Raw genomic sequence first — 23563 nt, 5'->3', positions numbered from 1 at the left:
AAACAAAAGGTTTTTTGTGGATAGCAAACATGCTAAATCACGATATTGGAAACTTTAAACGATTATATATGAGAGTAATAATACGTTGATTAAGAAAACACAAGATAAGTGTTTTCTTGAGAAATAAATACATTTCTTTAATAGTTTAGTCTTATGTAATTGGCTTATAATTAACCATGTAAAATGTGACCTTATATACAGGCCTTCCTTGAATGATTTTTCTTCTTGATGCTCTATATACGGGTACATTAAGGTCAAATCTTACTGTGTCAATTGCATCAAAAATGAGACAGACGACGGACACATAGCCTCTGTTCTGTCAAGGTGACTAGTGAGATAATCATCGCTATAAAAGTCTGTCGGGCTGTCATCATTGCTATTCAGCTGTTGTTTCAGCAACAGTGAATAGAACCCATAGGCTGCAGACATGAAGCTCTTGTGGACCTTAGCTCTGATGGCGTTGCTGTTGGTCAACCCAAATGAAGGCAGACGGCAGCCAAAAAGACTACGAAGAAGTAAGTTTGGTTCATATTGAGATGTAATGGATTTAGTGCGTTTATTTATTTATTTATTCGTGTTTCTTTTTCATCAGTTGTGTTAACATAGGCGCAGAGGTTTTCATGGAGCTTTTGAAACCTCCTAACCTATCGTCCTTTTGAAATCTTTAGTTTTTAGTTTTGTTTGGTAAGGGATTTTTTACAATTGTGTTTTATTTTGTGTAGATGGTTTCGTGTGCTTTGGAAACCTCCCATCTTTTCTGCTTTCCTCTTTAAATCTAGGGGGTTTATTTATAAGTTATGTTTAAATATGCAGAGAGGGTTTAAAAGCCTCACAACCAATCTATTGTATTCTTTGAATCTAGTATTCTGTTTCCCAAAATATGATAATAGATACATCACTTTAGCTAGTGCTAGGTGGTGACACAGAATCAACTTGCCAACTATAAATCTCCTCTTATATCTTACATCCTACGTTCTTCATCATGTAATCCATCTGCACTCTCAAGTAGATTTATTCTCTAGTTGAAACTCCAATTACATGTGAATGAAATCCTTCTTCAAGTTAAAATCCTGCTAAGTCTATGGTCGTCTGCCTGAACCATGCCATTGTTTCAATAATAATCAAGGTAACAGAGATGATTTATTGATCTGTATCACAATCCACTTCTGTGGTGTAGGGGAGAGAACTCCCATAACGCACATGTGACTAAAATAACTTAAATTAACGAGTCACTGCGTGGGATCTCTGGTCGATAACTTCTGTCCTAGATGTAGAAAAAAACTGTTTAACTATTTCACAATAAACATATTATAATATACATTGTCCATACCATAGGAGAGGGCTTGTATAGGCATTACGCCTGTTGCCCAATTCCTTTTGAAATTTGTATAAGATGCAATATTCAATAATAAAAAAATGTGAAATGAAATATAATTTAAGTTTAAAAACAAAATATCTATGTTTATCCTATTATTTCCATATGTATCGTCTGCTCTATCTAATTAGGTATACTTTTCATGATTTTACAATGCGAAGTTTAGTGACGTCATATTTGCCTTTTGACATCATGCGTTTCCTCGAATTGACTGTCATCCGAATGACGAGAAAATATATTTTCTCTTCAGTTCACTGATCATGCGGTGTACCCGATTTAAAACTCACAAAAAATAATTAAGGTTTATGCATAATAAGTGTTTTATTTTCTTAAGACAGTTGCTTTTTAATACGTATCTTTCATGAAAAAGTCATTTATGAAAGTACAGATAATCAAATAGGATTTGTATTAAACTTCGTGAATTTATTTTAACAGAAGTTTGAAGGTTCTAATGAAGAATTGTTTCCTCTGTTTACATCATAATCAATAATCACTGGTACGATATTCCTTAGATTTGCTACGTGAAAAAGGGAATTTCTTACATCGGATATTCCTGGACGAAAAAAGCAGAGAATTATAAGATAGAAGAAAAGAGAAAAAATAGTATTTGCTTTATTTTTTATACCGGACATTAATGGATAAGTTAAAAGGGCAAACATATGTAAAACACGTATGCGTAAACCAGGGAACAAAAGGGCACGGTAGTCTAGTGGTAGGACTCCGGGCTCGTGACCGAGGGGTTGCGGGTTCGAGTAACGGCACGGCACTGTGTTGTATCTTTGAGCAAGATACTTTACTCCGCTTGTTCCAGTCTACTCAGTTGTAAATGAGTACGTGGTTGGGCAGTGCTAGAACTGTTGAAAGCTAGCTGTGATTGCCGAAATGGCAGCACCGACTGTATGCTCCCCAGGGAGTTGAGAAAGATATTGGCTGGTTGCAAAGGCCCCATAACCATGGATAATAATTTGATAACCGCTTTGAGACGACTTACAAACTAGGTTGTGATAAAGCGGTATATAAGAACCTCGAATTAATATTATTATTATTTATTATTATTACAAAAGACAGAAATCGGAATGGAGACTTTAGATTTTTTTTTAATATAAATTGTATTTAAGGTAAAGCAGAATCATAACATAATATAGTTATAATATCTATAAGTAAAATGTTTGTTTCTTCAATATTTGTCGGTTTAAAAACCGTTTACTTTGTGTCCGTGATTCCTTGTTCTAACAACCTGCTATTGTTTACAAAAAAACATCTATTCATTGCATTATTTATGTCGCTTTCTGTTTATTTTTGACACGGAAAACAGTTAAAAATTTGACATTGTACCAGAAAAATCACCTTTCTGTTTAATAAAACATAGTACATTCTTTCATATCATTTAAACAAAAACATTTTTTTGTGATTCTAGGTATAGCTATAGTTGACGAGATTGCAGAACTAAAAACAAAAGTAGAGAAGTTATCTGAACAAGTTCACAAGCTTGAGGAGCAGAGCCATGGGGTTCATATTCATATAGGAAACGACTACCACGAAAAGAGTGGAGACCATCATAACGGAGATGACGACCACAGCGACACCGGGGATCACAGCGGTGACCACAGCAACACTGGGGATCACAGCGGTGACCACAGCAACACTGGGGATCACAGCGGTGACCACAGCAACACTGGGGATCACAGCGGTGACCACAGCAACACTGGGGATCACAGCGGTGACCACAGCAACACTGGGGATCACAGCGGTGACCACAGCAACACTGGGGATCACAGCGGTGACCACAGCAACACTGGGGATCACAGCGGTGACCACAGCAACACTGGGGATCACAGCGGTGACCACAGCAACACTGGGGATCACAGCGGTGACCACAGCAACACTGGGGATCACAGCGGTGACCACAGCAACACTGGGGATCACACCGGGGATCACACCGGGGATCACACATCAGATCATCACGGGAGTACTGGGGATCATTCATCAGACACACATGGTACCACCGAGGATCACAGCGGAGACCAAACCGGGGATCACACCGGGGATCAAACTGGGGATCACAGTGGAGACCATAGCGGGGATCAAAGTGGAGACCATAACGGGGATCACAGCGGAGACCATAGCGGGGATCACAGCGGGGATCACTCCGGGGACCATAATGATCACCATAATGAAGATGGCCATGACAGCCATTACCCTCATGCTCAGCACGTCTACCTCAACATGAAACTTTCTAGCGGATGTGGTCATAATAAAAAGGCAGACGTACACGTAGAGCACGGTAAATATCTCCCTTTTATATTATCTATATCGTTATTAAAACAATCCTTTATATACACAAGTGTTTCGATCCGAAACGGAGTGATTTTCATTGATGACATCATATGGGTGTTTCGCTAATCAATTAAATAAATCCGATCGACTTACTATTAGTATTTTATTTGTCTAGCTCTCCACGCCCATTGCGAGGTGATGTCAAACACACAGACTCCAGATCTATCCTACAAAATAAGAGGCCATATTGAATTAACACAGGAGGTGAGTGTATTATTAGAAGTAACAAATTAGTTTGTTTTTATTAACCAAAAGGTTAGTTTAGATATTCTTATATATTTAAGGGCCTATTAAATTCCCTTTTTAAAATCCAAATTCACAAGAAGCGTTTGACAAACTCCCAAGAAGAATTGAAGCAGTTAGTACCTGTCTAGGAATTTTAAGTATTTTACTCATCAAAACCTATTGACGGCGTGTTTTAATAAGAAAAACGCTATGAAATAAATATAGCAGCATTATTGAAATCTATTTACAGAAACATTTACCATAACAGAAACAGCATCGAAACTTACAACAACAACAACAACAACAACAACAATAAAGATACTTACCATAACAACAGCATAATATACTTACCACAACACCACAAATACTTACCTCAACTACAACATCGATAATTACCACAACAACAACAAAAATACTTACCACAACAACAACAAAAATACTTACCCCAACAACAAATATACTTACTACAACAACAACAAAATCGATAGTTACCGCAACATTAAATGCATCGATACTGACCAAAACAACAACATATATACTTAACACAATAACAACAAAAATACGTACTACAACAACAACAACAATTATACTTAGCTAAACAACATGAATTTTATTACTGCAGCCTCACCACGATGAAGTGACTCTTAAATACCACCTTAAGAACATGAAGCCCCATGCTACGCATGGTCTCCACATCCATGAGACCGGTGATATGACGAGAGGTTGTAACTCCCTAGGGGCCCATTACAACCCCACACACCATCATCACGGATCGGCTGGCAGCAAAGATAGGTAACATACGCTCAAATTTTATTCTTATTTTTTTCAATCACTTTTAAGTAAATTCGAATGCTTAAAATCAAAGATATATAAACATTTATTTACGTTAATATTCAAACGAAGTGAAAATTCACAAAATGAATGAAACCCTGGATTATTTACTCCTAATAATTTCAGGTAAGGTTAATAACACCGAATGGAAATAATGCGAAGCTTAAGTTTGTTTTTCAGTTTTCTTTTGTGTCTTCGGATTGTACAAGAAATGTTAATTATCTACGGGATTTCAAATGTCTTTTTATGCCTGGTTTTCCCTGGTTTTATTTTTAAAATGATAAAAAATAACAATATCATTAGCACGTGTCAGCATTAATTAATTAACACCATGCATCATATTTGTTGTGTATGCAAAACGAGAAAAAAAATCCATATTGAATACATTGCAGTTAAGAAAAGATATGAAAATAAACATAAGTACCGTATTCAATGTGACTGAAATACACAACCTAAAAGTTAGATGCCTGATTATTTACCACACGTCTTTAACTTTAACATACCACTGTAAAGGTTCTCCTACTAGAAATTTTCTAATTATAGCCTATTTTCAGTTTCTCTCAAGACACCACAATGCACCAAGTAACGCATTATAGAGTATAGTCTATATCACGAAATTAATACAATGTAGTGGTAATGCTGGTTCAATATAATCAGAAAAAAATGAACATTCAGATGTTAAATAGTGTACCTATACATGATCGATATCACCATTTTAACGCTGCATCGTGAAAGAAAAATAGAGACCCTTATGAGAAGATTAACAAACAGAAAATAGCCGGCGTACATAAATTGAACAACTTACTTTCCATCGTTAGATCTGAAAATTCTGATGTGTTTTGTGTTATTCAATTATTTATGATCTACTTGAAATGTACAAGGTTTAACTTTGATCAAACAAACTCTTTGTTTTGTTAGGTACAGAGCGTTTTAACATAATAAAAGGTTAACCTTATGAAGGGTTAGCTGAAAATGCAATGCTTTCAAAAATCACAGCAAAATTCTATGGAAATTAGGATTTCGTATAGGATAAGAGCTTACCTTCCGAATGAAGTGACTCAATCTATAGTTTCTCGTGTCTTTGACAGCCACGTTGGAGATCTCGGAAATATTGCTGGCGATGAGCATACCCGTTATACTCACACCCAAAAGATCCATGCCGATCTACATGAACTCATCGGCCGTTCTATTGCCGTAAGTATTGCCGAGTGTTGCAACTATTCCAATAACACGTATCAAATAATGATATTTTTTAAAGTCAAACTATATACTGTAATTAACCATGAGATGTAAACAAATAAATCGATAACATAGTGGCTTTAAAGAATTATTTTCTTTACAATATTTGTATTTCTGTATATTTTCACCTAGATTAACGCCGATGCCGATGACAGAACGGGCAGTCATGGAGGTCCAGTAGCGTGCTGTGTCATAGGGCGTAGCCAAGACGACCACCAGTCTAATCATGATGATGACCACGACACCGATCACAATGAAGACCATCATGGAGATCAGGACAATCACGGCGTCCATCATGACGATGACGATCACCATCACAATAACGACCACCATCACCACCATGACCACCATCATGACGATCAAAAGGACCACCATGACAAACATGGCGACCATCATGAAAATCACGGCCACGATAATGACGATCACGATCACCATCATGAGGACCAAGGCCACCATAATGAAGATCACCACCACCATGGCGACGATCATCAGGGATAAACTTGATGCCATAATGACTTTAAAGAAACGAGACTTTTCTCTGAATACTTTACTTAAACAGATGTATGCATAGTTAAAAGTGTTGAAATAATTTCGCGTGTTTGAATTTGAAGTTTTATTTGATTGTATCAAACAGAATTAAAATAATCTGTGTGAAGCAACAACACTGACTTTAATTTTTTAATTTTATGAATTATCCATCTTATGAGTTTGCGAACATTTTGTATCTGTTTTGCTATAATACGACAAATTCAATTCGACTGATGGTAAGTTGTACAGGTGCCATCCGGATACTGTGAGCTGATACAGGATTATACTACTTCAAAAATACGAAAATCAGGATTATTTTTGTGCCTCCTAATATGTAGAATGATACACATTTACTTATTAATATTTTCAGGGCCTCGTACCACTGCCAAACACTGTTACAAAGCTTTGGAAACTTCTTTTCTGCACGACTATAGTTTTGATAAATTATTTCCGAAAAGAAAACCATACCTTGCGGGACTTTTATGAAAAAAACAGACTGAATATGAAATAGACAAAATATAACCAACATCAGTGTTTTGGGTATAAAAATTCAGTGGGATGGACCGCCACCGGAACTCCGGACTTAAGATTGTTTTGCTATCGCTCTATCCACTTGAGCTACCTGGTCATCGGAAGTGTCCTGTAAGTGTTTCTCATGAATAGACTGGTATTCGCACCCTTGACGTCACACCCTTTTACTATCATTCTTACCGACAAAGCTCTTACTAGTTAACGGAAGTGTCCGGGCCCAACTGTGCTACATTATAATCCAAACGGAAGTTAAGGGGAGGTTACTGTATATACGAAAAACTAGTGCAGCGGGACATGGCGCCTTAAATAATCAGACTGACCAAATGGAATACCTGACATGGTCAATATTGTCCACTAAATGGTTGGTTAGCTTCTATTCATGTTCAAGTTATTGTGCAAAGCCAGACATTGTTTCAGCTGCTATAGTGTTTATAAGATTTACCTTGTTCAAATTTAAGACAATACATTGACAGGGGAAGCGATAAAATGGCCTAGATCTAAAAAAACTAAATGACAATTTATATCTAACAAACGTTAACACGGCGAGTTCATCCGAAACAACACATTTTTATACACATTATCATTAGTTGTTAAAATTTATGTAAAAAAACATTTTTTCCTTTATACATATTTTGGCCCGGGTTTTTCGGTTTTGAGTTCGTACTGTGATTTTGTTGACACTTCGGTAATTGCTTGTTATTTTTTCTCCAAAGAAAAGCCAAAAATCCCACCACAAAAAGAAATACCACAACAAGGTTGTTTTCCTTGATATTGTCTGAAAGTTCATACATGTATCACAAAGTTGACAGTAGAAATACTTACGTGCTGTGTGCAGAAGCCGAATTCCTGTAAGGCAAGCTTTTATTGTATAAACACAAAAATATTTTACCTATTTATTGAATGAATATATTTACCAATTAAAATGAATTTGCTCATGCCATCAAACAGGGGTAATTACTCTAATGAAGGGAGATAACCAGGTTATTTTATTAACTATACCCTGGAAACTTGTTAGAGACTAGGGTGTATTATTAGAAGTAACAAATTAGTTTGTTTTTATTAACCAAAAGGTTAGTTAAGATATTCTAATATATTTAAGGGCCTATAAAATTCCCTTTTTTAAATCCAAATTCACAAGAAGGGTTTGACAAACTCCCAAGAAGAATTGAAGCAGTTAGTACCTGTCTAGGAATTTTAAGTATTGTACTCGTCAAAACCTATTGACGGCGTGTTTTAATAAAAAAAATATATACTATGAAACAAATATAGCAGCATTATTGAAATCTATTTACAGAGACATTTACCATAACAGAAACAGCATCGAAACTTACAACAACAACAACAACAACAATAAAGATACTAACCATAACAACAGCATAACCTGTCTAGGAATTTTAAGTATTGTACTCGTCAAAACCTATTGACGCGTGTTTTAATAAAAAAAAAAATACTATGAAATAAATATAGCAGCATTATTGAAATCTATTTACAGAGACATTTATCATAACAGAAACAGCATCGTAACTTACAACAACAACAACAACAACAACAATAAAGATACTAACCATAACAACAGCATAATATACTTACCACAACACCACAAATACTTACATCAACTACAACATCGATAATTACCACAACAACAACAAAAATACTTACCACAACAATAACAAAAATACTTACCCCAACAACAAAAATACTTACCACAACAACAACAAAATCGATAGTTACCGTAACAGTAAAAGCATCAATACTGACCAAAACAACAACAGATATACACAATAACATCAAAGATACGTACTACAACAACAACAACAAATATACTTAGCTAAACAACATGAATTTTATTACTGCAGCCTCACCACGATGAAGTGACTCTTAAATACCACCTTAAGAACTTGAAGCCCCATGCTACGCATGGTCTCCACATCCATGAGACCGGTGATATGACGAGAGGTTGTAACTCCCTAGGGGCCCATTACAACCCCACACACCATCATCACGGATCGGCTGGCAGCAAAGATAGGGAACATACGCTCAATTTTATTCTTATTTTTTTCAATCACTTTTAAGTAAATTCGAATGCTTAAAATCAAAGATAAATGAACATTTATTTACGTTAATATTCAAACGAAGTGAAAATTCACAAAACGAATTAGACCCTGGATTATTTACTCCTAATAATTTAAGGTAAGGTTAATAACACCGAATGGAAATAATGCGAAACGTAAGTTTGTTTTTCCGTTTTCTTTTCTGTCTTCGGATTGTACCAGAAATGTTAATTATCTACGGGATTTCAAATGTCTTTTTATGCCTGGTTTTCCCTGGTTTCATTTTTAAAATGACAAAAAATAACAATATCATTGGCACGTGTCAGCATTAATTAATTAACACCATGCATCATATTTGTTGTGTATTCAAAACGAGAAAGTAAATCCATATTAAATACATTGGAGTTAAGAAAATATATTTCTTTGTTGCTAACCCAGTCAAACTATATACTGTAATTAACCATGAGATGTAAACAAATAAATCGATAACATAATGGCTTTAAAAAATCATTTTCTTTACAATATTTGTATTTCTGTATATTTTCACCTAGATTAACGCCGATGCCGATGACAGAACGGGCAGTCATGGCGGTCCAGTAGCGTGCTGTGTCATAGGGCGTAGCCAAGACGACCACCAGTCTAATAATGATGGTGACCACGTCACCGATCACAATGAAGACCATCATGGAGATCAGGACAATCACGGCGACCATCATGACAATCAAGACCACCATGCCAAACATGGCGACCATCATGACAATCATCATGACAATCAAGACCACCATGACCACCATCATGACAATGAAGACCACCATGACAAACATGGTGACCATCATGAAAATCATCATGACCACCATCACGACAATCAAGATCACCACGACAAACATGGCGACCACCATGACCATCATCATGACCACCATCATGACAATGAAGACCACCATGACAAACATGGTGACCATCATGAAAATCATCATGACCACCATCATGACAATCAAGGCCACCACGACAAACATGGCGACCACCATGACCATCATCATGACCACCATCATGACAATGAAGACCCCCATGGCAAACATGGTGACCATCATGAAAATCATCATGACCACCATCATGACAATCAAGACCACCATGACCACCATCATGACCGCCATCATGACAATGAAGACCACCATGGCAAACATGGCGACCATCATGAAAATCATCATGACCACCATCATGACAATGAAGACCACCATGGCAAACATGGCGACCATCATGAAAATCATCATGACCCCCATCATGACAATCAAGGCCACCACGACAAACATGGCGACCATCATGAAAATCATCATGACCACCATCATGACAATGAAGACCACCATGGCAAACATGGTGACCATCATGAAAATCATCATGACCCCCATCATGACAATCAAGGCCACCATGCCAAACATGGCGACCATCATGACAATCAGCATGACAATCAGCATGACAATCAACATGACAATCAAGACCCCCATGACCATCATCACGACCACCATCATGACAATGAAGTCCACCATGACAAACATGGTGACCATCATGAAAATCATCATGACCACCATCATGACAATGAAGACCACCATGGCAAACATGGTGACCATCATGAAAATCATCATGACCACCATCACGACGATCAAGACCACAATGCCAAACATAGCGACCATCATGACCATCATCATGACCACCATCACGACGATCAAGACCACAATGCCAAACATAGCGACCATCATGACCATCATCATGACCACCATCACGACAATCAAGATCACCACGACAAACATGGCGACCATCATGAAAATCCAGACCACCATGACAAACATGGCGACCATCATGGTGATGACCATCATGGCGGTGACCATCAAGGCGACGATCATCAAGACGATGACCATCAACACGAGGATCATCAAGGCGGCGATCAACATGATCAACACCAGACTGACCACAACACTGATGACACACATCAAGACGATGTCCAGGCTGAAACAGTCCATCAGGGATAAACTTGATCCCATAATGACTTTAAATAAACGAGATTTTTCTCTGAGTACTTTACTTATACATATGTATTCATAGTTAAAAGTGTTGAAATAATTCCGCGTGTTTGAATTTGAAGTGTTGTTTGATTGTAAAATACAGTATTAAAATAATTAGTGTGAAGAAACAACACTGACTTTTTTAATTTTAATTTTGTGAGTTATCCATCTAATGAGTTTGCGAACATTTTATATCTGTTTTGCTATAGTACGACAAATTCAATTCGATTGATGGTAAGTTGTACAGGAGCCATCCGGATATTGTGCATTGATACAGGGTTATACTCCTTAAAAAAGGAAAATCAGGATTATATTTGTGCCTCCAAATATGTAGAATGATACACATTTACATGAGCGGAATAATATTTTAGGGGCCTCGTACCACTGCCAAACACTGCTACAAATCTTTGGAAACTTCTTTTCTGCACGACTATAGTTTTGATAAACCATTTTATGAAAAGAAAACCATACATTGCGGGACTTTTATGAAAAAAACAGACTGGATATGAAATAGACAAAATATAACCAACATCAGTGTTTTGAGTATAAATATTCAGTGGGGCTAGACCGCCACTGGAACTTCGGACTTGAGCTACCTGGTCATCGGTAGTGTCCTGTAAGTGTTTCTCATGACTAGACTGGTATTCGCACCCTTGACTTCACACCCTTATACTATCATTCTAACCGACAAAGCTCTTTCTACTTAACGGAAGTGTCCGGGCCCAACTGTGCTACATTATAATCCAAACGGAAGTTAAGGGGAGGTTACTGTATATACGAAAAACTAGTGCAGCGGGACATGGCTCCTTAAATAATCAGACTGACCACATGGAAAACCTTACATGGTCAATAGTGTCCACTAAATGGTTGGGTAGCTTCTATTCATGTTCAAGTTATTGTGCAAAGCCAGACATTGTTTCAGCTGCTATAGTGATTTATAAGATTTACCTTGTTCAAATTTAAGACAAAACATTGACTGGGGAAGCGATAAAATGCCCTGGTCCTAAAAATAAATGACAATTTATATCTAACAAACGTTAACACGGCGAGTTCATCCGGAACAACACATTTCATACACATTATCATTAGTTGTTAAAAAATATGTAAACAACCATTTTTTTTCTTTATACATATTTTGGCCCAGATTTTTCGGTTTTGATTTCGTACTATGGTTTTGTTGACACTTCGGTATTTTCTTGTTATTTTTACTCCAAAGGATCATGGTTGTCACATAAGTAAAGCCTAAAATGCCACCACAAAAATAAATACCACAACAAGGTTGTTTTCCTTGATATTGTCTGAAAGTTCATACATGTATCACAAAGTTGAATGTAGAAATACTTACGTGCTGCGTGCAGAAGCCGAATTCCTGTAAGGCAAGCTTTTATTGTATAAACACAAAAATATTTTACCTATTTTTTTAATGAATATATTTACCAATTAAAATGAATTTGCTCATGCCATCAAACAGGGGTAATTACTCTAATGAAGGGAGATAACCATGTTATTTTATTAACTATACCCTGGAAACTTGTTAGAGACTAGGGTATCAAGGAGACGTTTGAAACAAGTGCCGTCTGATTCATTCCGGAGGTTTTAATTAAATTAATAATACTGATTTGCTGTTCGTTCTAAAAATTAGAAGGACCGAAAAGTTATTTTACGTATCATTGTTACCTCATTGTTACCTCCCTTATACCGTATGTCGCGACAACCACACACTCTCTCCAGATACAGGTTAGTTATCTATATGGACTACGTTCATTGCCAAAAGACGACGCATTATCATCCAGATAAGAACTTGCATTTATTTTATCAAAATCTCCAATTACTTTACACAGAACTTTGGATATTTTCAATGTCTGTCAGAATGTCGATAGTATGGTGTTGAGGTAGAGAAAATTTAGACTTGCAAACGCACGAATTTTTGTAAACCAAACTGTTCTTATGCTAAAACTAGGTTTCTGTGCTCACCACGAGTTTCTTGTTCCGGTTATGAATAAACAACAAAAAACACACATTTTTTCAATGATTTGGATGAATATCGAAATAGAGTTACGTTTTTCAATTTCTAGAGTTGACCTTTCGACCTTGTCACATGATTAAAGCTAGTTACAAGAAAGTTGGTTTGAGCACAGAATCCATGCCTGAGCGAAAAAAATAGGTTCTTGGAGCTCTTCAGAATGCCTACAACAATCTAAAATCTACAGATGAGGAAATGCTGTTTTCATCCCCTTTAGGACTAGGAAAATAATAGATGGCAATTTTAAGGATGTCTGTATCGCTGTCAAAAACTGTAACTAAGTGTTAGAAACGTGTTTCCGGCATGACTATAGCACAGAAAGCAAGACCGAAGGAGAATATAAAACCATATCTTACGGGATTTTTATGAAAAATATTTAGGATGAAATAAACAAAATATAATCAACATTAGTGTTTTAAGTATAACAATTCAGTAGGGCTAAACGTCAGGGACCCGAATCCCGGAATTCAGATTGTTTCACTATTGCTCTAACCACATGAGCTAACTGGTCACCGGAAGTGTCCTGGCTCAACAGACGTACAGATATCTAAACGGAAGTCAAGGTGAGATAACTTTATATACGAAAAACCAGTGAAGTGGGACAAGGATCCTTATTTTTTGACAAATATCCTTATTTTTTTACTAATATTAAAAATAATATCTAACCGTTGTGTAATACTAAGAATAAGAAAATAAATTTAAGGCAAGAACCAAATGAAGATGATTGGCCAAAAAGGGTTTAGCTACCCTTATTGTCAGATTATTGAATAGTATGACAGAACATTGCCACCACCTCGTGACCACAGGGACCTGAGAATTTGTTACATCTATATTTGGACCTAAACTAAGTTGTTCAGAGTAAGTTTTACATTTTTTAGGGGTTTGGTAAAAATGACACCCCAATGATCATATATAGGAGTTCCAATATATGATCATTGGGGGTGTCATTTTTACAGAATGTCGATCTAAACGCCTAAATCATTTATAATTACTCGGAACACTTCAGTTTAGGTCCAAATAGAGCTGTAACAAATTCTCAAGTCCCTGTGCTCGTGAGAGTTATGAGCGTTTTCTGTAACAAAAATCTTACCTTTACTGATCTGTGCGCACGGACTACTAAATGTGTAACCATATCTCTTCGCGGGCTCCATGAAAATATATTAATTATATAATGAACACATTGTACGAGAGTGTCATATCAAAACAGCTGGAGACTAATACAAAACACTCATCTCAATGGCGTCATCGTCAGTGCGTCCAAACACACAACATGAGCAGGGAAGAATTTACGCATACAAATATTGTTTGCTATACGAAAGATTTATACTTCGCTAATGAAACTAAAACAGAAAGCAGACGCTATGTACAGATTACAAAGCATGATGCATTGAAATGTAGTGGGAAGGACCGCGATGGCCAAGTGGTTAAGGCGTCTGACATTCTGCTAACACTAGCCCTGGGTCGCGAGATCGAGACCTACGTGGGGCATTTGCCAGGGACTGGCCGTTTGTCGGTGGTTTTGCTCCGAGAACTCCGGCTTTCCTCCACCACCAAAACCTGGTATGTCCATAGATAAACATGTAACCTGCAATCATGAGTTTTGGTCACCCTTTTATCCCACAACGTTAATATTATATCTGAAAATCCATATGTTTTTCGTGGAAACACATATTTCTGTATCGAATGGAAAACAACTACCAAGAATTACGGCTTCAGAATGGAAGATGACAGCGCAAAGCATTATTACCTGACGTCATTTAAAAAACGCCAACGAAATGACGTCAAGGGTGTTACCGACTATAGTGAGTAGCCAAATTATACTGTAGAGTTTTTCTTTTTCCTGCACTTTATTCTTATTTCTCCTTACTTTCTGATAATATCCCAAATAGTTTGTAATATAAAAACGTTTATACATTGTACAAAATGTACATATGTTAGCGGCAAAAAGTGATGTTGTATAGGGTTGATGGAAATTGTATCTCATCCTTTTTGCTTAAAATTCTGACGCAATGAAATAGGTTTAAACTATTCATTACTCGGATGGTAGGTACATGTAACTGTCAGGAATGTTTTCTTACATTCGCTATGTACTAAATTATAATTGTTATTTTGTAGCGCTAACTGAATAAATATGTTAAGGTAGATATTTACTTGTCTTATATTAGAATTCATGAAAACTTTAGTTAATGTATATTTCCTTTTTTTTAACGATTAGACATATAAAATAATAATTTTCATTGCACTCTTATTTAATGAAAGCATTATGTACAATTTAAGAGCTGGTACATGTAAACGAAAATCGAAAATAACTAAGCATGCAGCGATTTTGTTTTGTGCCTGGCTGTCAAGCTTTGTGATGTCCTTATCTCAGCTACTATGTACCGCCAAACATGATTGGATAGTTTATGACTTTAAGCCTCGTAAACACAGAATCAAAATTCATCTTCAAACAGAATGATATCTTAGGTCGAAGACCCCGATACATTCTTCAAATATTCGTGAAAAGTGTCTTACTTGACGATTATCCCTGTTTTGTTTATATCGATGGAATTCCGATGAGGATATTTCTGATGCTATACACTGTAATCGTGACATTGATGATCACTGGGAGGAGGGGTCGGGTGACGTGAGGGGATGGGGGGGGGTAAGAGTCATGATTAGAGGATTATCAAGGAGAAACTTATTAGATACATATGAATAAGAGATAAATACAACGAAACTTCATGTTTATAAGAAAGCATTATTGCATAAAATGGACTTACGTAGTTTCTAATCATTAAAAGCGTTTGCTTGTCTTGATTGAGTTCTTTAAACTTGTCCCTCAGACAATTTGCGAGAAGTCTCAATTCAAACAGGTATTGCCCTGTAATGGGTTATATCACGTTTCAAAACTACAGAAATGCTAGCTTGACCCTTTTCAGCGTATCTATGGCCTTATAGAGTAAGAAAGAATAATCAAGAATACCAATCAAAACGGGTATCGGAATCGACAGTGACTGGAGCTATACCGGGAGACACTTCCGTTACAGCATAGTGGGGTTTCGTGACAAACGCAATTACTGGTCAATTCCTCCCGCTTCAAGTCCAGCGAGTGACCAGTGGGTAAGCAAGCTAGTCTATTTTGTATTGATTTGGAATAGAATTGATATTTACAAGAAATTTACCTGATCCATTAATAATTTCCCTATGTTCGAGTTAATCGATCGGTATCAAGCGTTCGTTGGACCCATTATTAATAAAGCCTCGTCGGGGTCGCTGGTGCTCTTGTGATATTGGTTTCGTGCGGATAGCCCTGTTTCACAATAATATATTAGTGAAACAAGTAGCCAATGGACTATACTCAGGTTACCCCATCTTAGCATTGCCTTCTTCAGTACTATTTGAGAATCAACCTCTTTTCGATTGGCTGAGAGTGCTCGCGATTAATTTCTATTTTACATTGTAAAGGGCCAACAAACCCCCTACAAGATGCCATTTTACCCTAATTTCCAACTCCCTTAAAAGTCACATTACAAAAACCCTTTAAAATGGTATGAAGTGACGTTAATTAAGTTAATAGAAATGCATTAAGACTGATGTCTGTATGAAATTCGTTCACTCGAATTTAACATGTCAGTGTCTTTTGCGACCTAGGTATATAAGTGAATTTCCGAGGCTGCAATCAGATGGGTCGCAAAGAGAGATTGACATGTTTTAATTACTGATAACTATTTTAATGAGGACATAATCCATAAACTCTAAATACATTCGTAGTTAACGTCACCACGTTCCATTTCAATAACTGAAATTTAAGGTCAATGTATCCATTAACATATCGGAATTTCAATGTTCAGTTGGGGTATATGAATATGACTTATCAGGAGATGAAAGTGTGGGTAACTAAAACAACTTTTAGGGAGATTGTTGAACATTTCCAGTAACTTACCTCACTGACTAATTTATTCCTGTGCTTAGATAGATTGAGATGATTAGATAGAGATAATTATGATTAAGACATTATAAAACATGATTTGTGGTCGACCTTATTTCATTGTACAGGGGCATACACAGACTCGTTAAGCTCTCGTATTAATTGCGACATATCTATTTATCATCTGCTATATAATCGACTCCTGTGAGACATATGAATTTCAAGCTTTTGGCCAGAAGAGCGACCGTGGTTATTTTGATTTGCAGATATCTATTTACAAAACATGTTTATTCTTCTCTCAAACTTTGCGTGTCGAAAACAATCCCATGGTCATGACAAAACTTCGACATGACTTCTAGCGATTACTCGGCGCCTGGTCACTAACGCCTTCAGGATTTCATTTAACCGACATCGATATCAACAAAATTTGCACTAAACACGAAAGCGAATACACTCAATTTCATCAGCGATCAGATTGCCAGCAAATTTGATCCAAGCATACGTTTCAGTGAAAATCCTTTTAGCCGAGCATAACATGAATGGGCTGATTTGAAGTTGAAAGGCTTTAGGTGTATCGGTGTGAGAGTTCTGTTTCTAACATGTCTAGCGTGTTTGAGCTGACCTCGGGCACTAGTGATGTTGATTTACGTATCCTCATTTATCGATTGCGGTAATTAATTGGTTCCGATATCGCGTATGGTGATGTAAGTGCTACATCGACAACGGATGCACCAGGTCCGCCGATCTGTAGGCAATAAGAATCTTTATGTCTTTACCGCATTGATCGTTAAAAGTAATGTTTAATCTTATAAAAACACGTGAGTAATAACTAAGTATGTTTTTTTTCCACATGAATAAAAAACATCGAAATGGTTGTGATATTTGCTTTAGCCACTTTGGCCATCGGATCACACTTGATAATGTAAACCTAGTGTTTGAAACGTCACATACATGTAGGTCCTTGCGGTTATTACATAATGATTGAAAGGAATTTTATTCAATTTCATGCTGTTATGAACGCACTTGCCCATTTTTCTAAAAAGGCTCCAAATAAGGGAAACATGACTTGGGGAACTCGAGCGCGTAAGAACAACGCGAATGTTATTGTCTCGTCATGTGATCAATATAATCCAATCAGACACGCTGTTATAAAGAAAATGAATAAATAACGTGCAATTTTACATGAAAATACAACATGCAGAACGTTTCTTGTAAAATTTTCACGTTTGCTGATATTTTGCCGTTCTACAGATTGAAACAGAGAAAACTCTACTTATCAATATTTCTGCTTCGCAGCCACAGTTACGCTTAATGATTTGCTATATTAGGGTCTTAACAAGTATTTCTACTCCATGTTATCCCTTAAACGCGCTTTTGTTGGTTTAACAAAAGAGATGATCATTCGTTTGATTTATACCTTACGTCACTTTAAATAGTTGAGTTCATTTTCCATGGGATGAGATGGTTTGAAGATTGCAGATGTGGATGAGAGTTCCACACATACATCGTGTATTTGATTCTTCTGTCCCTGTGATTTAACCAAATTATATGTTATTGTTAGCTGATATGCAAACAACCATCATATACTTGATTATCGTATCCCTGTGATTAAACAAACTAGGCCGAACCAATTATGTGTTATTATGTAAGCTGAGGTGCAGACATACGTGTACTTGATTTTCCTGATGCTATGATCATCCATCATGTACTTGATTCGCGTGTACCTGTGATTAAACCCAAATGATTGTGTTAGCTGGCGTGTCTGTGTCGTACATAGTTTGCCTGTATGGCATACTAATGAGATCAGAGTCATAAAGAACTTGGACTTGTGTTGGTGTTGGTCACCAACGAACTGAGCCACGCTGACCACGTCCTTATCACGTGCCTAGACAGGTTATATGCTAAAGTCGTCGTTATCTAGAGGGGAAAAATCGAAACTACCATCAGACGAAAGAGATCAATCTTGTGCAGATATTGATTACGAACGTACATGTATCTTCCAGTCGAATATTTGTTTCTGTCCGTGTCGACTTCTATGTTTTTAACAGACATGTGCACAAGGATTGTCTGAGAAACAAAGGGTCTGTTAATTGTTTTATCCGATGTGTACGACTTTGTCTAACCGGCAGCTAACCGTTACTTCTAGGTCTTCCGGTCCATTGCTGAGATGGTTGTAGAGAGCAGATATCTATTCCGTTTAGAGCATTAGAGATTGACTTCAAACTGAACCTGTCTAAATGTACATGTTCATGGTACAATGTTAAAGGAGTAGATTAGATAATGAATATACACATAGTGTCCCTTCTTGTTCGCGGGATCAAAGCTCTTTCTCTCAGATCTGATTAACACAGGCACTAGTTTATGACCGCCCTTGACCAGAGGCTAACATAGCTCTGTGTCTATCTATACACATTTTTGGTTGACCTTTGACCTCTGTAGCCAAACAATTCCAGGTTTTTTTCACTTGTCTACCAGACAGATCGATGTTACACGGTCAGAACACACCTTAACGTTAGGTACATTAATTAATCATTTAAAGAGAAATGCAAAGGAAAAAATCAAGATTGAGATATGCAGGTGATGAATTTTAGTAGTGTGAACGTCTATGCTGAGCAGATCTCCTAATTTCCTAATGAATATTCATCATTGGTCCACAGGGTATGGACAGTTTCTTATCTGGTCATTAAATACTTCCCTTGTGACGGATACCAACATGTGATCGTGACATGAGAGTTTAATAATGAATTTTCATTCATAAAAACGTGGTTTTGCAAACAACTTTTTTCACGACCGCATTTCAAATCTGGAAGGCCAATTTGAGCAATATTATTTTGTAAATCATAATTAATAAATTGTGCGCAATATCTCCTCAAGAGCGAAAATAGATATCTCACAAAACGTCAATGATATGCAATACGTCTTTCAAATATCAGTGATACATTTTTACGCGAGGAATAACTCAAATATTGCGTGCATAAAGGTTCGTATGATAAGTACAGCAGGACGTTCATACCAGCTACTTGTCCGAAAGTCTGAAAGTAACTGCTGCTGAAGCACCGTGCTCACTCTGATCCCTTTGTAGCGTCTGTAAACAAATAGTTTTCTTTAGAAGATTCCTACACCTAATGGCACTATCTTGACTATGTGATGTGCCCACAATTCCTCGTGCTATGAATGAAAAAATAGGTATGCTTCCATTACAGTTTTTATAAAACATATCGTAAAACGTTAGTTCTTTTTCTCCTTATATTTAAAGGGACATCACGGTGAAGTAACATGGTTTTGTACTTTTTTCAAATACTACATAAACATATCGAGTTTATAACCTTATGATTCTGCTTATACATATTCATAAAATGAATAATTTTAACAATAATAATCGGGATTTCTACCTGTCTGATCAACGTGATTTCCCGCTATAACGCAAACGCGTAGCACGCCATTTCATTGTAAACAAAATGACTGGTCGTGGATAAGAACAGTTACCGCGTCAGCTACGGAGCGAAAAGTTGCCAAATGGTCAAAAGAAAGAGCAAGGAGTACGTCACGGACTCATTCTTGCAGGTGGGAAGTATTGAAAGGAGGAAATACCTGCCCTAGCATTTAGTACGGTGCATGTGTTCTTCTGGATAGACGGTTTAAAGCTGAAATGGAATCGACAAAAATTATGCTGTTTGTGTTATAAATATTTATCTAAAAAAATATTAACCTCGCTAGAATCTTTGTCCGAGTTGGAACACAGATGAACTTATTTTGTTATGCTAATGGGCATATACAGTAGTTCATGCGAAAGGAATGGATGTAAGTGACTGGTTAGTTTGAGTTTGCTATGTGTCCCTCCAAGGAAAAGCTTTTGTGATTATGGGGTCAAAAGAGATGCATGCGCTTTTAGATTTACATAATTTATAATATTCCCGGGTTCAGTAAAAAAAATATTATTTAATTATATTGCTGAAGCAAACGGTTTCTTTGTATTTACATGCAAGATTTAAATTTATCAAAATGACGGTTTAGGATGAATAACTGAGGAAGGAGAACTTACTTATAGTTAATAGGATCGCATAACAAAGCTGCTTTGTAAATCGTAATGTTTCAACAGTAAATGTGTTCACATGATGTGGACTTAAAATGTATGATCATGCAACAACTTTTTTCTATAAATTATTTATTTTCGAGTTCTGATAGAATCGGAATACGCATTGAAAACGGGAAAAAGTCATTTGTTTACGTTGCAAAAATGTGCGTGCTGCCGATAACTACGTCTTCTGTTTCGAACAAAAGGAACTGATTAAAGAAAAGTTGTCTCAACATAAAAAATGATCCATTTATAAGTAATTTAATCTCTGTAAAGTATGGAACATGTATAATTATCAAGTATCTCAACACGTTCCATATCTGACTCATATTCGACACGTAGTGGTTTTGCCAGATATGTTTTTTGTGTGTGATGGCTAATATGACTTACTAAGTGTTAACGTTTAAAGACAGTTAAAGTGGGTAAGAGAGTACACATGAAGATACATAATGCGTGGTCTAGAAAAAAGTGGCCAAAGACATTGAGTTTTAATAAAAACTAGAAATATGTCAGAATGACATGAAAGTCACGCTGTTATCTGGATGATCATTTTTGCGATAAATCATTGACCAAACTAGGGCTGCTGGTCGTGCTGCGCTGTCTCGAGCTCATATTTTGGAGTTCGAGTTTACCAGTAACTTCCGGTGTTCAGCGTCGACTCTTACCTTGCAACAGGTTCCAGGTTCTCTTGATCCTGTTCCTGCTGCTTCTCGGGGACTATCGCTTGCTCCTATAGTTCCTTAGGGTAGGTCGCTGTCTTTCTACCCTCCTCGCATCCCTTCTCGGAGGGTTACGTTGATGGAGATGGATTCGGCGGGTGCCTTTCCTATTGATGAGAGGGACGTTCTTCGGGGCTCTCCCGGGTGCTCTAATTGTAAGGAGACTCGGGATAAGGAAAGAGGCAGAGATTTTTCTGACTCTGATTCCGAGACATTGGAATTGTCTGGGTTGGAATCGGAAGGCTCTTCCGATGTTTCCCAACCCCGGCCCGGATGCTGATCCGGTGCCAGAGGTTTTTGCTTCATTTCGCACTATACGTGCGGAAGTAATGAAGCTTTTGGGGGACGGGGTTTGCCCACTCCCTTCCTCAGATTCGGCCGTCCCGGAGCGCACTTCGCTCCTTCAGAGCATGTTGCCTCCTCTAGCATCTGCCTCCTCGGCCTCTGCTAGGTGTCTTGCGGAGGGACGAGGCGTTGTTTTTTTCCCTCGCACAGGTCACGCGTTATTAAAGCAGAAGGTGAGCAAGGCTCGCAAGCTTTTTTCCCTCTCTGCTTTACAGGTCGTGGTCGCCGGTATCGCAGATTTAGCTGCAGATACGTACCGCATCCACGACCCAGTCTTAGCCCCAAACTCTGTTTCCCTTGAGAGGGATCTAGATAATTGGCCGGGACGGTGTGTTGACCACGTTGTGATGGGGCTTAGGGAGCACTCTAAGTTGGATCGTCTCCTTAGGCTGGCTCTCCATGTTCTGTCCTACGCAGACTGGTTTACTTCTGCGTTGTTGGCTGCGAGCTGCAAGTCGGGAGAGCAGCTCCCCAGCAAGGTTGGACTGATAGAGAGCCTCAGCCAGGCAATTTGCAAGGCACATCGTGATGCGATGGCCTTGCTGTCGTCTGCCATGTCACACCTTGTTGTTGCCCGCCGGTTGTCAGTTCTTTCTGGACTGCAGTCGGCGATTCCTATCGAGCTACCCTTTTGGAGGCTCCCTTGACTGGCGAGGATTTGTTTGGCGGGGTCCTTCCCTCAGTGTAATCTGAGATGAGGATAGACCCGTTTGCGTCTGAGGATGCACGCCACAGTTCTGCGGGCAATGGCGCTGACAGGAAGAGGCAGGCTTCTGGCTCCTCAAGGCGCGAAAGGAAGCGGGGAAAGACTGCTGCTTCTCAGCAGCAGGCTACCTCTCTGACTGACCACGTTGTGATGGGGCTTAGGGAGCAGTCTAAGTTGGATCGTCTCCTTAGGCTGGCTCTCGGAACGTCGGAAATCTTCCTCCCGCGGTAGGGGTTCCCATAGGGGTCGGGGCAAAGCGAAATTTTCCAGAGGTAGGAAGGGTTCCTGACTCTTCCTTGCCCTTGGTAACTCCTTGTCCACTGTCTGTCGCCGCTCCCACGCCCTTGGGCGTCGAAGGCTCCGCCGATGTGGTTTGGCTCCTCACTGTGGGCCTCTTTGGAAACTGGAAACTTTGCATCTCGGTCAGACCACCTGTCAAAATAGTTTAACAGGGCTTTCCTGAACAATTCAAGTGGTCAAACTGGACATTTGGAACGGACTACGAATATGGGAAAGGCCAGGTAACATGCATGTGGAAGTGCATACAACACATACATTCATTAAAAAAATATGTCTCTTCATATGATGCTCCTTTAAAGCGCAGGCCCCTAAAG

At 37.9% G+C, this 23563-nt stretch overlaps 2 protein-coding genes across 2 annotated transcripts; both read left to right on the top strand.

The window, feature by feature from the left end:
• Window positions 1-370: 370 nt before the first annotated feature.
• LOC110461749 (histidine-rich glycoprotein-like) lies at window positions 371-6669 on the top strand. Its single transcript, XM_021515384.1, has 6 exons — window positions 371-515; window positions 2793-3659; window positions 3828-3916; window positions 4560-4729; window positions 5857-5962; window positions 6140-6669. The coding sequence occupies exons 1-6, from the start codon at window positions 428-430 to the stop codon at window positions 6503-6505; spliced, it is 1686 nt and encodes a 561-aa protein (XP_021371059.1). The 5' UTR covers window positions 371-427; the 3' UTR covers window positions 6506-6669.
• A 3096-nt stretch (window positions 6670-9765) lies between these two features.
• LOC110461722 (A-agglutinin anchorage subunit-like) lies at window positions 9766-11211 on the top strand. Its single transcript, XM_021515347.1, has 2 exons — window positions 9766-10841; window positions 10887-11211. Exons 1-2 carry the CDS (start codon window positions 9766-9768, stop codon window positions 11209-11211), a joined length of 1401 nt encoding a protein of 466 aa, XP_021371022.1.
• Window positions 11212-23563: the final 12352 nt, after the last annotated feature.

This window comes from Mizuhopecten yessoensis, unplaced genomic scaffold (genome assembly GCF_002113885.1).
Source record: "Mizuhopecten yessoensis strain PY_sf001 unplaced genomic scaffold, ASM211388v2 scaffold10651, whole genome shotgun sequence".
Classification (NCBI taxonomy): domain Eukaryota; kingdom Metazoa; phylum Mollusca; class Bivalvia; order Pectinida; family Pectinidae; genus Mizuhopecten; species Mizuhopecten yessoensis.
Note: the sequence above shows the minus strand (reverse complement) of the source record. Positions and strands in the feature narration are given on the sequence as shown.